Source organism: Penaeus vannamei, chromosome 9 (assembly GCF_042767895.1).
Source record: "Penaeus vannamei isolate JL-2024 chromosome 9, ASM4276789v1, whole genome shotgun sequence".
Lineage (NCBI taxonomy): Eukaryota > Metazoa > Arthropoda > Malacostraca > Decapoda > Penaeidae > Penaeus > Penaeus vannamei.
In genome coordinates, this window is record NC_091557.1 from 19,962,111 (window position 1) to 19,976,082 (window position 13,972).

At 36.4% G+C, this 13,972-nt stretch overlaps 1 protein-coding gene across 1 annotated transcript; it reads right to left on the reverse strand.

Annotated features, from left to right (window-relative positions):
• Nucleotides 1-296: 296 nt before the first annotated feature.
• Nucleotides 297-13,763, reverse strand: LOC113809136 (transmembrane protein 201 homolog). The gene is made up of 8 exons (XM_027360629.2): nt 13,500-13,763; nt 10,846-10,963; nt 9,699-9,919; nt 9,253-9,400; nt 8,736-8,996; nt 3,446-3,541; nt 2,855-2,955; nt 297-2,422 (listed from the first exon to the last, which is right to left on the reverse strand). The coding sequence occupies exons 1-8, from the start codon at nt 13,580-13,582 to the stop codon at nt 1,351-1,353; spliced, it is 2,100 nt and encodes a 699-aa protein (XP_027216430.1). The 5' UTR covers nt 13,583-13,763; the 3' UTR covers nt 297-1,350.
• Between the last annotated feature and the right edge of the window lie 209 nt (nt 13,764-13,972).

A 13,972-nucleotide genomic window follows, 5' to 3' on the forward strand; every position in this document is an offset into this window, starting at 1 on the left:
GAAAAGACCATGCAAAATTAGTTGAGTCGAGGGCTGAGGCCCTAGGCAGGGGAGATCCCTGTATTGGATCTCAGTCTTCGTCTTCTAAGCCCCCCCACGACAACAACAGGCAAGGGATTGGGGGGGGGGGGGGCAAACCTGAAATGCTCACTATAGTGGAAGACTTATAGAATTTTTCTTATAATCAACTTCAATATTCGAAGCACATACTCTGATACTAAAACCACTCCACTTTCTATCTACACAGGTGAAACTAATATGGTAATCTGGAGGATCGTATAAATAATAGACGCATATCAATTAAAAGTCGTTTATTATCAAACATACACAACTCACTGTTTGGAGCCAGTGGTTTTCAAAAAGGGTAAATATTTTTCTTGACCAAGAATTATCTGTATAATATAAAAGCTTTGCCCCCATTAAATACCATTAAATTCCAAGCAGAGATTGACAAAGCATTAAGCAAATACTCAAAATTTAACAATAATTCAAACTGGCAACAAAAACATCTGAATATGCTTCAGGTATACAAAATATCATAATGATCTTAATATCAAACACTGAAACAACCATTCAAATTACAAAATCATATCTGTGGAATATATAAATAAGTCTCTCTGTATGCATACACAAAATGAGCATTGCAAACCATATGCGAGGTTAAAGCATGTTGAAGTTGACTTAACCAAGAAAAATACACATTATTATCTATCACATTTCAATACAACCCTGATAACCCTGGGTACAGGTAACAGGTGAAAAGCAATCCATAAATCATATTTATGAAAATCAAGCTTCAGTGTCATAATATTTGATATACAATCTTAATTGACAGTGTGATTGACTGATTTCTGAAATAAATCCCTAAACATGAAAAAAACATTTTAAATTATACACACCATACTTGTAATAGAAGGCTACAGTGGAAACTATATTTAGTAATATTATACACATTTATGTATCTTTGGTCCCAGTAATATAATTTAACTGACTCTACCATCAAATGTTATTTTTAATTTATTCATTATAAAAGTAGAGCAGAGGCAGTGGAATGATTCAGAACATAAGATATATGATTCAGAATATATGGTATATGGCCACAATTAAAATGTATTTCCCCCCTTTTTTATGTAATCACTTGAAGACTCTGAGTTTCTTTTTGTACTAGTCCGATTTTTTATTGTCTTTGCAGAAGATTCTGCTTTTAAAAACCTATTCCATAACAGAAAAAAAGCCTAGTGGAAATTACACATCATTAACATTCAAAACTTACCTATATCTAAAGGAACAGATTGCCTGTAATAGCAATACCTATGGCAGTAATTAATTTGTATCATGATAAACTAATCACTATGTACTAATTAGAGAATGTACATCTGCTCGCCCAAAGAGGAGAATGGCAAAGAAACAATTGGCAGCTATACTCATACCCAGGAAAAATGCTATCCAAGGATTTCGATAATTAAGCATTTGCTTTGGCCGACTTCCATTTCTTTTCTGTACATCCATGACAGTAGTGTCTGCCTTACGGACTTTTGTAGTGTTTCTAGTTGAACTACTATTACTAGAATTTTCACTAAGGTTTCCAAGAGCATCCTGAAATAGGTAAGTAGTACTGGCAGTGGGTGAAGGAGGACCTCTACCATGAGACCTCTCGGACAAAGCAGATACACAACTGTAGAGAGATTGTGCATCACTTTTTCCTGGACCTCTTTGCCGTGCAAAGCTGTACTGTGATGCTGTATCTGATGCATACATAGATCCTGGGTATCCCCATGGCTTGTAGGCAGGCTCTGACAAAACTGAAACACGATCTGCATCTCCACACAATGAACCATGAAGAGAATTAGGTAGGCTACATGGCATTTGAGAATTAAAGGATGGCAGTCCGCTGCTGTGCGACACAAACCCTGAACTCTGACTGGAGGACCGTGACAAGGGATATAAATTTGTCTGTCCATGCTGCATCATTCCTAAAGTAGGTGCTTTATGCTGAGAAAATTCACGAGTTGGACTGACTGGGTGACCCCAGTATCCTCCAGCAACCCATGAAGACTGTGTGATATTTTTTGTTGAAAGCCGTGAAGGACTCATAGGAGCTTGCTGGCTGCAATAAGTGTCATTAAGTCTTGGATTGTATCCTGGCTTCTCTGAAAACAGCGCTTTGGGTGAGAATGGAGTGTTTGGCTGGATCCTACAATCATTTTTTGCAGGGTTACTAATTTTGAGGCTCCCCATTGTTGAATCTAGATCAACAGATTCTTTTGGCTGGAAGTTCATTTGTGGAATGGGCGTAGAAGTAACATCATTTGGGCGAGAAGTGCTGGGAGGAGTTATGTTGTTGAGGTCATCAGTCAGACTAGCATTAAGAGTGCACTGGGAGTCTTCTAGACAAGCACTAGATGTGTTGCTCATCATACTCCTAAGGCAGAGGTGGAAAAAACATTAGATTATGATATTCCTTGTTGCTTGAGTCATGTATGTGTACAACTTTTGCAATATAGTCATCAAGTCATCTTATTTTTAACATAATTCCATAATGTTTGTTCATGCCACAAGCAGGCAAAGAAAGAACCACTGTTAATTATGTCACAATTTTGAAGAAAAGAACTGAAAAGAAAAGTTATTAAAAGTAATCTACACAGTACATGCATGTCATAAACAAGAAAGAAAAGAAAAAATTCCATAGGGTAAGTAATGCAAAGAGAAAAATTGAAAAAGAAAGTGTGAAAAACATTTAACATTCACAGACAAACACGTACTTACAATAATAAAGTAAGCAAAAAATTATTTTTTTAAATACAGAATGAAATCAAAATAAGAAACCAAAATTAACGTCCTACGAACCACATACTTATTGAGCGGGGGCTTGTTCTTGGTCTTTGTTGAATTGCTTGTTCTGGGGACAAATGTTGTCCACAGGGTGAATATGACAGCTGCACCAGAGAGCAGGACCTGATACCATACAGAATATCTATCTGAGTTTTTTCTTCATTAATGGAGTGGAGGAAGTCTGTAATTTTAGTTTTATTCATTGTGCTTACACACAGAAGGCACCACAAGTACTTAGTCAACAAGGAGACAGTTATACACCAGTCCTGCTTATCTCGTCTCTTTCCCCTTTTCTTAGATTTTTGGATTTTAAAAAAATATTATTAGTATTATTGTTAAAATCATAATTAAAATGTCAATAATAAGAGTAATAGTAATTTTATCAACATAAACAGCATCAGGAAAAAGAAAAAAAAAAAAAAAAAAAAAAAAAAAAAAAAAAAAAAAAAAAATCAAGGGAAGAGGAAATCAGGTGAAGTCACGTAGGCTGAGCACTTGTGAAGCTGTGTTTGTGCAAACATAATTCACAAAACAAAACTACCATGAACGTTACATGTTTCTAGTGGCAATGCATTAATTAAACACTGACTAAATACATGAATCTTAGACTCACCTGAAGAGGATTATAATCCTTTTTTGAAATCAGTTGCTTTGAAGATGTGAGAGCTAACAAGCCAACCCATATGAAACTTGCTATAGCATCTGAGACCTGGAACAAAGAAAGTGAATTATCAACAACTGGATCTAGGTACCTTGCTTTCCAAACATGCCCCAAAATCAGGACATTGGGCTTACCTGAGAGGCAATTCTCCCAGGTGTGTGGCTTGCAGGCCTGCTCCACACGAACACTACTGTGCAGTAGACTCATTGCCTCCTCTTTCCAATATTATTTTATCTTTTTCTGATTTTCTTTTCTTTTTCCCATTTTCCAAGTTAATTGGATAATGGTTAACCCTAAAATGATGGGGCATGATTTATTTGTAGTGTATTAATTCGGAACAGTCTAGACTTTGTGCCTAAACTATGTACATCCGAGCCACCCACTATGAGTCCGTATACACATCATAGGCCATTACATCATATTGGCTATAGCCGTACCCATCAATGAGTGAGTAATACAAATAAGTATGATAGACAACAAAGGTCATATAGCCCTATGGTAAAGTATTGTAGCGAAAGGGGAAAAAATGAGTGGACGATTACAATACAATTTGTTAGATGAAAAAGGTTAGAGAGCGTTACAGGATAGCATGGTAGTGAAAAGAGTAAAGAGGGGGAGCAAATGAAATAAGACAGAGATTAATAAAAGAGGAAAGGGTAAGAGTGTAGGACAATTGGATGAAATGGAGAGTACCTGTGTCTGAGGAAGGAAGAGGAACACTAAGAAAACTGGCAAAGTAGTCCTTAGAAATGAGTGTTGGAGAAGTAGGAGTCATTATGATACAATCAACAGATAATACAGGTAGAGATGAGTATTGGAGAAGTAGGAGGAAAAGAACCCAGGGAATGAGATAAGGAAATAGGTGAAGGTGGTAAAGTATCAAGAAGAATGTCAGGGGATGGATCTGGAGGATGACACTATTGAGATATGAAGAGTCATGTGACCATCCAGGTGGGAGTGATAAGGATAAAGTTATAAGAAGAGAGAATGGTGTTGCACATGGAGGAGGGGATAGGGTGTTTTGGCAGAGTAGGAAGAGGGGCAGGGGAAACTTGAGGATGATGATGAATATCCGCAAATATTTAACCCAATACCAGCATGAAAATGTTGTGTTGACTTAAGATTGTTTTGTCAAATGTTTCTGTACATAAATGGTTTTGCCAGTGCTTAGCCACAAAGGAGTTAATTAGGAGATTTTGTGACTTGACTTTTCCTTTTTCCTTTTTTTTTTTTTTTTTTTTTTTTTTTTTTTTATAACTAATGCTTTGTTATAATTATTATGATAACTATATTATTACCGACATTACTAACAGCAATAGTAAATACTTGAAAATATTAATGAAAATCAAGGAAAAGGGTAAACAGGTGCGACAGGTAATTCTTGTAATTGGCTCATTGGTGACTTAGTACTTATGGAGCCATCTATACATAAAAACAATTACTAAATCAAACATGCAGTGGGTATGGCATGTACGCACATGCCATTTCTGGCTCTCACCACTGATACTAATACCCCCTTCTTGATATCCCAATCATTCATGTCTTATCACAGTTACATCAGAGTTCCAAGCTTGTACACTGCCTACCCTAATTGACCTCACTGGCAAACCTATTCCTAATCAAACTCACTCCTCTCTTAACCCACTAACGATGGGTGTCCTACATATGAGACAACCGAAAAATAAACATTGCTGGGTGGCCCGCCTGTGTGACACTGTATTGAGTCTCGCGCTCTGACTCAGTTGTGGGCCGCTGCTGTAGCCGACCGGAATCTTTTATTTTTTGCTTCAAGATATACCTGTGTTAATGGGTTAATACTTGTACTGAAACTGTCTCTGTCACCCCAGCTGATTGTCCCATACATGACAAGGACTTGTCAGACTAACTGTGAAATGACCTGCCTCATTGACTATGATGCATTGGCAGTACAGTGCTACACTATTCCTCCCAGAGGCTAGCATAAGTCCTACACCAATATTGCCATAATTATCTTCTGTAGACATGACCTCTCCCATGAAGTTTATAGTTGTGTCCTGCCCTGTTTGACCATATTAACCCCTTCCTCATCAATGTCAGAAATGTTGGTGTTTTGGACATCCAGCCAACACTTGTTCCACAGCCTGTTGCCCTTTGTGTACCCAATTTGGTCACAATTGTTCAAATTGCATTGCACAGTCACATGCATGCACGAGTTGTAGGGGCTTTCATAATATTTTTATTGGAGCTGCTTTGTCTATGTGCTCAAATGTGAGGTAGCAGTTCTGATTTAAGCTAGGCCTCACTCTACATGATGCCAGACAGGAAGCATACTGACAAGATTTTTCTCTCTACTTATTCCAAAACTCCTTTGCTCCACTCCCCTCCCATCTTCTCAAGATGTCTCAACATTGTCCCCAGTATCTCTTCCCTCTACCCTGAACTATCCTACCTCTACTCCGTCTCTCCCCCAGTCAAATTTCTTTTCTAGTCCAAATCAGACATCTATCCCCTCTTCTTGTCACAAGAAAACCTTTGTTTCATAGACCTCCCCACAAACTCCTCTCCAGAAACTTTTTAAGATATCCAAAACTTCCTAAATATGACTCAAGGGAATGCTCTGTTGCCTCATCCACCCTCTAATCCCACTGTGGCTATTCCCTCTACATTCAAAATATTTGCGGATATTCATCATCATCCTCAAGTTTCCCCTGCCCCTCTTCCTACTCTGCCAAAACACCCTATCCCCTCCTCCATGTGCAACACCATTCTCTCTTCTTATAACTTTATCCTTATCACTCCCACCTGGATGGTCACATGACTCTTCATATCTCAATAGTGTCATCCTCCAGATCCATCCCCTGACATTCTTCTTGATACTTTACCACCTTCACCTATTTCCTTATCTCATTCCCTGGGTTCTTTTCCTCCTACTTCTCCAATACTCATCTCTACCTGTATTATCTGTTGATTGTATCATAATGACTCCTACTTCTCCAACACTCATTTCTAAGGACTACTTTGCCAGTTTTCTTAGTGTTCCTCTTCCTTCCTCAGACACAGGTACTCTCCATTTCATCCAATTGTCCTACACTCTTACCCTTTCCTCTTTTATTAATCTCTGTCTTATTTCATTTGCTCCCCCTCTTTACTCTTTTCACTACCATGCTATCCTGTAACGCTCTCTAACCTTTTTCATCTAACAAATTGTATTGTAATCGTCCACTCATTTTTTCCCCTTTCGCTACAATACTTTACCATAGGGCTATATGACCTTTGTTGTCTATCATACTTATTTGTATTACTCACTCATTGATGGGTACGGCTATAGCCAATATGATGTAATGGCCTATGATGTGTATACGGACTCATAGTGGGTGGCTCGGATGTACATAGTTTAGGCACAAAGTCTAGACTGTTCCGAATTAATACACTACAAATAAATCATGCCCCATCATTTTAGGGTTAACCATTATCCAATTAACTTGGAAATATTGTTTTGTTAAATGTATCTGTATATAGATAGCTCTGGCAGTGCTTATCCACAAAGGAGCCACTTAGTAGATCTTGTGACCTTAGCTTACCTTGAAATAGTGGGAAAACACTTTTTTTAATAATGCTACTAATACCGACACTGTTATTTTCGTTGTAAACAAAGGGGAGGGCTATATTATTGACATTACTAACTTCATTATCAAATACTACTATTATCAAAAATCAAGGAAAAGGGTAAACAGGTGAGACAATAATTCTCGTAATTGGCTCATTGTTGACTTAATACTTGTGGAGCCATCTATATGTAAAAACAACTACTAAACGGAATGCACAGTGTGCATAACATGTACACACATGCCATCCCCAGAGACAAGTGGTCAATGTTATTTCTGAAAATTATACAATAACACTAGATTTTGAAATGTCCGACATCATTCTTTTGTTTTATCTCATGGGAGAGTTAAGATTCCCAAAACAAATCCTTAAAAAATTTATATGCTTCAGGGGAAGAGTCGTCAGTACGGTTCACAAATTACAATTTTTTCAAACTTGGTGTGTGGATACATGACCATGTGATGCACCCAGGGCGCCGGTTGCCAGATGCGTAATGCGCTCCTTTCCGCGGTTTAAAGGTCTGGGGTATTTAAATGCCCTCATGCTGCCACACCCCTTTTTACTTCATGCTTTGTTTTTCTTGTATTTTCAGCATTTTTTCGACTGTTTTTGCGAATTTCTTTGGTATGATATTGCTGTACGACACTTTAGGCTGCGTTCAGCAGACAGGCAGCAGCAGCAAGTACGGGAGAACAGTGCGATTGATAAAGTTTTCGGGAGTACACATTTTGTTTTCAAACTGTTGAAAACCTAACAATATGTCATTTTTATATCAGAAATGCATAATATACGATTTATTATGTACTATGATACGTAAATGACAGAGGGACCAGGAGCTTTGACATCTGAAAGTATACTTTTCAGAGAACACTCCCACCTAACCTAACCTAACCTTGACATAAAGATGACCTGAAATTACCTGAACAAGGGCTGAAACTCTACCACCTATTAAAGGCCAAGGAACTGTTTAAGTAAATAGTCACATTTGATAATCATTGGTATGACCTTTAAGGTGTAATGAAGATGAATGACAAAAACAGCGATTTTCTCAAAATCATATTTTCATTCATGGTAGTACTATGAACTTTGTATGTAATTACGCGATTTTAATCATTCCTGTTGCAAAATGATCGTCCAGTGCGTATCTACTAACTGTAGCTAAGTCATGCATTATTTCTACCAAATACATTTTTTACTGAAAAATTAATGTCAATTTTTTGACGAAAAAAAGTCAATATTTTGCAAGGTAAGTTAAACATTGTCGTTTCAGATAGATTTACAGAAATGCTACATTTGGTACTCCTATTTGTTGACGAACTCTGGTCAGAAGGAAACTGCAGTACTATTCACGATAAAGAAACCATCACATAATTTTTGAATTCTATCATCCCGCTTGTTTGTTTGTTTGTTTTTTTAGTGCAAAAATTTACGTTTTTTTAAATCAAATTTCTTGTATACACGCATCACATACCTATGCACTTTGTGTAAAAAAATGATTGACCTAGCTAAAAAAACTAAAGCAAGCAGGATCGGATAACGAATTTTGTGATCGTACTGCCGACTCTTCCCCTTAATAGAACCAACTGCTATTTTTGATTTGTGATCTATTGAAATTAACAACACAAGGTTATCTAAATAAAACTGTATCTTTCCTTACCAAGAGGGCCTCTTTTCCTGAGCAGAATATGACAATAAGGACTAAGGTCAGCCCAATGATGATAAGCGGTGATACAAACTTGTAGAGCGTGCTGAGGTACACTTCCAGATCCATACCAAAATCGAGGGACACAACCTTTTTACCCGAGTCTTGTTGCAAATGATGGAGGTTACACAAAAAGAGAGCAAGAGAAATAATTACACCTATTAAATGGAAAATAAGTAGGTATGCTGGGATTCGACTTGCTGAGTTCTTGACAGTCTGTGGATGAAGAGGGTAGATGTTAGAAATCTAAAATTCATAGATTCTTCTTATTAATTCATACTCAGATACTGAAACATGTTTATTCTCAGAGCAACAGAAAAAATTAACAACACAGAAATAAGCAAAGTGAAACATTAATACCAATCATCCTTTTGAAAAGAAAAGAAAAGAAAAAAGATTCAAGTTTTTACTTCCAAGAGAATACACCATTTCAATCAGTCTAATGAACAATGTAAATACTTCACAAGCTTACTGCATATATCTGGGCTTTATTTTGAGAACTTAACATCAGTCTCCAGGAAATTAACTTTGGCTTCAACCATGAATCCTGCTTTCCCAAAGTCTGATGCAAGGTTGCTTCGCACTGTCGGCAGAGGGCATACACCCTCTCCAATCTCTTTCTGTGGAGTACAGATATAATTAGTTTAACATGTTTATATTTTATTGTCAACAAGAGTATTTCTATTCAAATTACAATTAAAACTGGTGATCATAGTACAATCAACATTTTTTTTATCATACATTTGTTTCTATGCATCACTGCAAAACAGATCATCATCTTCAATCTATGTAAGAATATCCAAAACATTTACACAATTTAGATTTAATAAATAGACAAATAAAGGATGAATTAACAGAAAATATCAAGAATTACAAAATTACAAAGAAAATTACTTTTAGGAGTAAAGATTGCCTTACCTGTAATCCTCTATTTCTTGGTCATAATTATCTGGATCAATTGGTGTGTAGTCTGCTAATGCTCGAACTTTTAACGTTTGGTTGAGATTGCATGTTTGACAAAAGCCATTACCTAAAGCAAGACTTGGCTGAGTTTGAGGTTTCTTAGCCATCTGACAACCCACTGGGGAGTTTAGGCTGCTGCAGTATTGAGCAGGTAAGTCACGGTTGTAATCACCATCCTTAAAGAGATAACAGGCTTATTAACATTGATTAGTTTACCATTAGTTTCCACTTCCAGGGCCCAGATTCACTAATGCACTTGTAATAGTAAAATCATTGGTAACTATAAATGCAATCATAAACAGATGAGATAGGTAGGGCAGTAAGGCTTTTTACTGACCAAATCATCTATATTTAAACTTTATTATTAAACTATAAAATGTCACCACTCATAATGGATATATATAGAGAGAGAGAGAAAAGAAAGAAAGAAAGAAGAAGAAGAAGAAAAAAAAAATACCTATCTTCCACACAATTATAGCATGTCATTGCTGCAACCATTATAAAAAAAATTCTTTGCTGTGTCAGTTATTTGTTTTCACGTTATGGAATTTGCTGAAAGAGCCTAAAAAATGTATAGCGTTCACTGAATAGTACAACTGCTTTATCACAGCCCTCTGTTGGTAAGTGCTGTACAATTGTATTACGTAAAACCATTGACATGATATTCATTTCCTTACAGTCTGTCAGAAAAATTATGGTCTAAATAGTATAGCTTAAAAAGTACTATAAAGTGTTTTAGATTTTCTTGGTATATAAAGGAAGGTATGTGCCTCCAAAGGTATTTCTGAAGCCAATTGCCAGAAAATGTTTATTAAATGTCTGGTTAGTTAAAACTCTCTTATAACAAAAGTATCTATATGTTCATTTAATGCTCCACAATAACATTACAGTGCATTAACGTGAACACTTCAGTGCTTATTTTAGAGAACGTTTAAATCAACAAAACACTTAATAAACACATTATCGAGTATATGGCCTGATAACACCTTTGTATACATGGGCCTTCCAATAAACTTTACAAAAAAAAAAAAAAAAAAAAAAAAAAAAAAAAAAAAAAAAAAAAAAAATCTATCAAGAGCTACCTAGCACCAAAAATACACACCTCTGTGAATCCATTGTACTGCTCACATGAAGGACACATCCAGCCCTCTTTATGTCTAAATTCAACTTTCGTATCTTTGTTACAAAACCAGCAGTTGACACTGACAGGAAATCTTGGCCTGTAATGAAGGAATAACTAAATAAATTTGAAGAAATATATGCCAAACATAAAATGATAATGCTTATATCAAACAAGGGATAATGTTAGTTAAAAAAAAAGCAAATAATAAAGCTCTAAAATTTAGTAATACACCGAATAGATTTTATTTCTCCATAAAACTTAAATGTAATATTCTTTTTCCTTATTACCCATATCTTAACCACTAGCCGACAGGTGGCATGTACGTAATTGCCATGGCTGTTGTGGACCAAAAAACGGATGACTTCATAACATGCCCATTCCCGCACCATTGGTTCATCGGATGTTTTTCTCCAATGGTAAAAGCTTCTTTCATTTGGTAAAGATTATTGGCAATAGCATCTAAAATGAAGGTAAGCCTTCAAAATTATAATATTTTTATCAACTATAGAAAAATAAGCTTTTGGGTGCCAAATGTTGCTCACAAACTACCGAACTAGCCAGACAAAAACGGGAAATTACTGATGCGCGCCAACAATCCAGTTATTAAATCCACTTGCCAAACTTTTATACCTGTCGGCATTGGGTTAATACCTGATAATAAGAATAAACCACTGAAGACAGGATAGCAATATATAATGTTATATTTCAATCAATTATAAGCCTCATTTTGTCAATCATAAATAATCAACAACTTGTCACATGTATCTTTTCATTGTAGATAAAGCAAATTATATTTTGGTGATATTGTGTGAACAATACATTTGAAAAAGCCCATCTTTATGCAAAATTTACTTAACAATGCTTGCTGCCTCAGACTTACTTATCCTAGCACAACCTTTACAAAAAGCATCAGTTGTTTAGCCCTTCCCTTGTTATGGAGGACTTTCAACATTCCTACTTAGGGCACTGAAGGTGATATGGATAACATAATTCCTTTATATATATATATATATATATATATATATATATATATATATATATATATATATATATATATATATGTACAGACAGACAGACAGACAGACACACACACACACACACACACACACACACACACACACACACACACATACACACACACACACACAAACACACACACACACACAAACACACACATTTTTTAAATGACGGAGCAACATTTCCCAAAGAAGGACCAAGGAAGTGGAAGATCTCAGCATGCCCAAAAGGTGGATTTTATTTACTGTCACCCCAGGTCAAATATTAGTTTATTTTCTGAATCTGTAGATTATGAGTTAAGCATCAAATGATGTTAAAGAGATGCTTATATAAACTATGTTAACAGAAATGGAGGGCAATGGGCAATACTATTCTATAGAGCATAAGAAATACAGACAAACAACTCAGGTGCAATTGCTGTGGCCACAAAATGATGAAAGGTAATTGTTACTGAGATCGATGCACCCTCCAGACACTAATTCTAAAATCCAGGGTATCACGCAAACCCAAATACCCAATATAACCTTTATTACCTTCTATTTATTCCCTAGACAGGAGGGCAAGCTCTCCTGTATTAGCATTTCATGCCAACTTATAGAGGGTGTTGTGCTCTTGTCTCTAAGCAGTGATATACACCGGACATTTTCGTCATTTAACAGTAAATCTGAGGCTACTGCAGCTTAAACTTTGTTGTTTCTTGCTCTATTTCTTACACTATGAGATAGCAGTGACCACAGAGTAAGAAACAACATAGGTACAACTACAGCCACCTCATATTTACTGCTAAATGATGAAAATATCTCCTGCATATCACTGCTCAGCAACAAAGTCCACAACACCCTCACAGCCAGAGTTCTTAATGTCCATCTTCTGTAAGTAGGCACAAAGTGCTAATAAAGTGGAAGTATGGGGTCACTTTAAAACATCATTATCAAAAGTGAAAAACTATCACTGTTGCTTGCGCCATAAATGCCATTTCCTCGTAGGTTGCAGCCCACACATCATCTATGCTTGCTACGACGCATCCACAAAAAACACCTTTTTTTTACCCTAACTGCATGTCACCACTCATAGACTTAAGTCCATAACAAAGCCAGAGTTCTTAATGCTGCATTTCCTGTAAGTTAGCATGAAGTGAAAATAAAGGAGGGGGTAGGGGGGCACAGAGGGTTAGAGAATAAATATAAAGGAAGAAAGGTTTGATTTGAATTTTTTGGCTTCTATATCATGGATTTGAAACTTTGTCTCCAGAGGGTATGTTGCTCTCAGCAACAACTACCATAAACAATTATTACATTCTCAAGCTGGGGAAAAAACAACCCCTAATTTCAAAATTATAAATGCATAAGAATCAAAACAAAGATTACAAATAAAAAGGTCAATAAAAAACTTTGGCATTCAATAAATTCCAGATCTTACCTTAATTATCTATGATTATCAATTCACTTAACTTTTATTGATGAATGTATTTGAAAAATAAGCCTTATTTATGTATTCCTTCTCTATTCTTCCCGATCACGCTAATTTACTTAGTTTACCTCACCTATTCATTTACTTTCTTCTTACTCAGTAATCCATTTGCACTTCATATTCTGCTCGTCTATCCTTCTTCTTACCTTATTTTGCTGTATAACACGGCACAGCCAGCAAAGACCCCAGAAGCACCTGCTATTACCGGCATTACCATTTCGTACGCCATTATCACAACTTATTCCTCCTCAAATTCACTTCCACAGCACGCTCAGTTTACTCCTGCAAAATCCCCGGGCGTCGAGGGGTTGTGTGCGTGGGGGGGGGGGGGGGATTTTCAAATTATTTTAAAATCTTTGGAGTTGACTTTCACGCTCGACCACATGGCTATCCCAGCCTCGCCGCAGTGTTGCCAGGTGGGCTTGGTAGGACCTTTTTCTTGTTGCGATGGTTAGTTATTTTATCTATTTGTTGTGGGCGTCATGTTTTATTGATGGACACATAAATTAGATTGTTGGGGAAAATATGGTGGGATAATTTATTGTTGTATTTCTGTAATTTCATGTGAAACAAAACAATTGGCAACACTTTGAACCGAACTTTTGGGCGCATTTTCGTT

Excerpts from the sequence above, each read along its gene's own strand:
- LOC113809136 (XM_027360629.2), bottom strand. The coding sequence starts at position 13,582 with ATGGCGTACGAAATGGTAATGCCGGTAATAGCAGGTGCTTCTGGGGTC. Across the intron at positions 9,920-10,845 it reads AGTACAATGGATTCACAGAG|GATGGTGATTACAACCGTGA; the intron begins GTGTGTATTTTT and ends TATCTCTTTAAG. Across the intron at positions 3,542-8,735 it reads CAGGAAAAGAGGCCCTCTTG|GTCTCAGATGCTATAGCAAG; the intron begins GTAAGGAAAGAT and ends TCTTTGTTCCAG.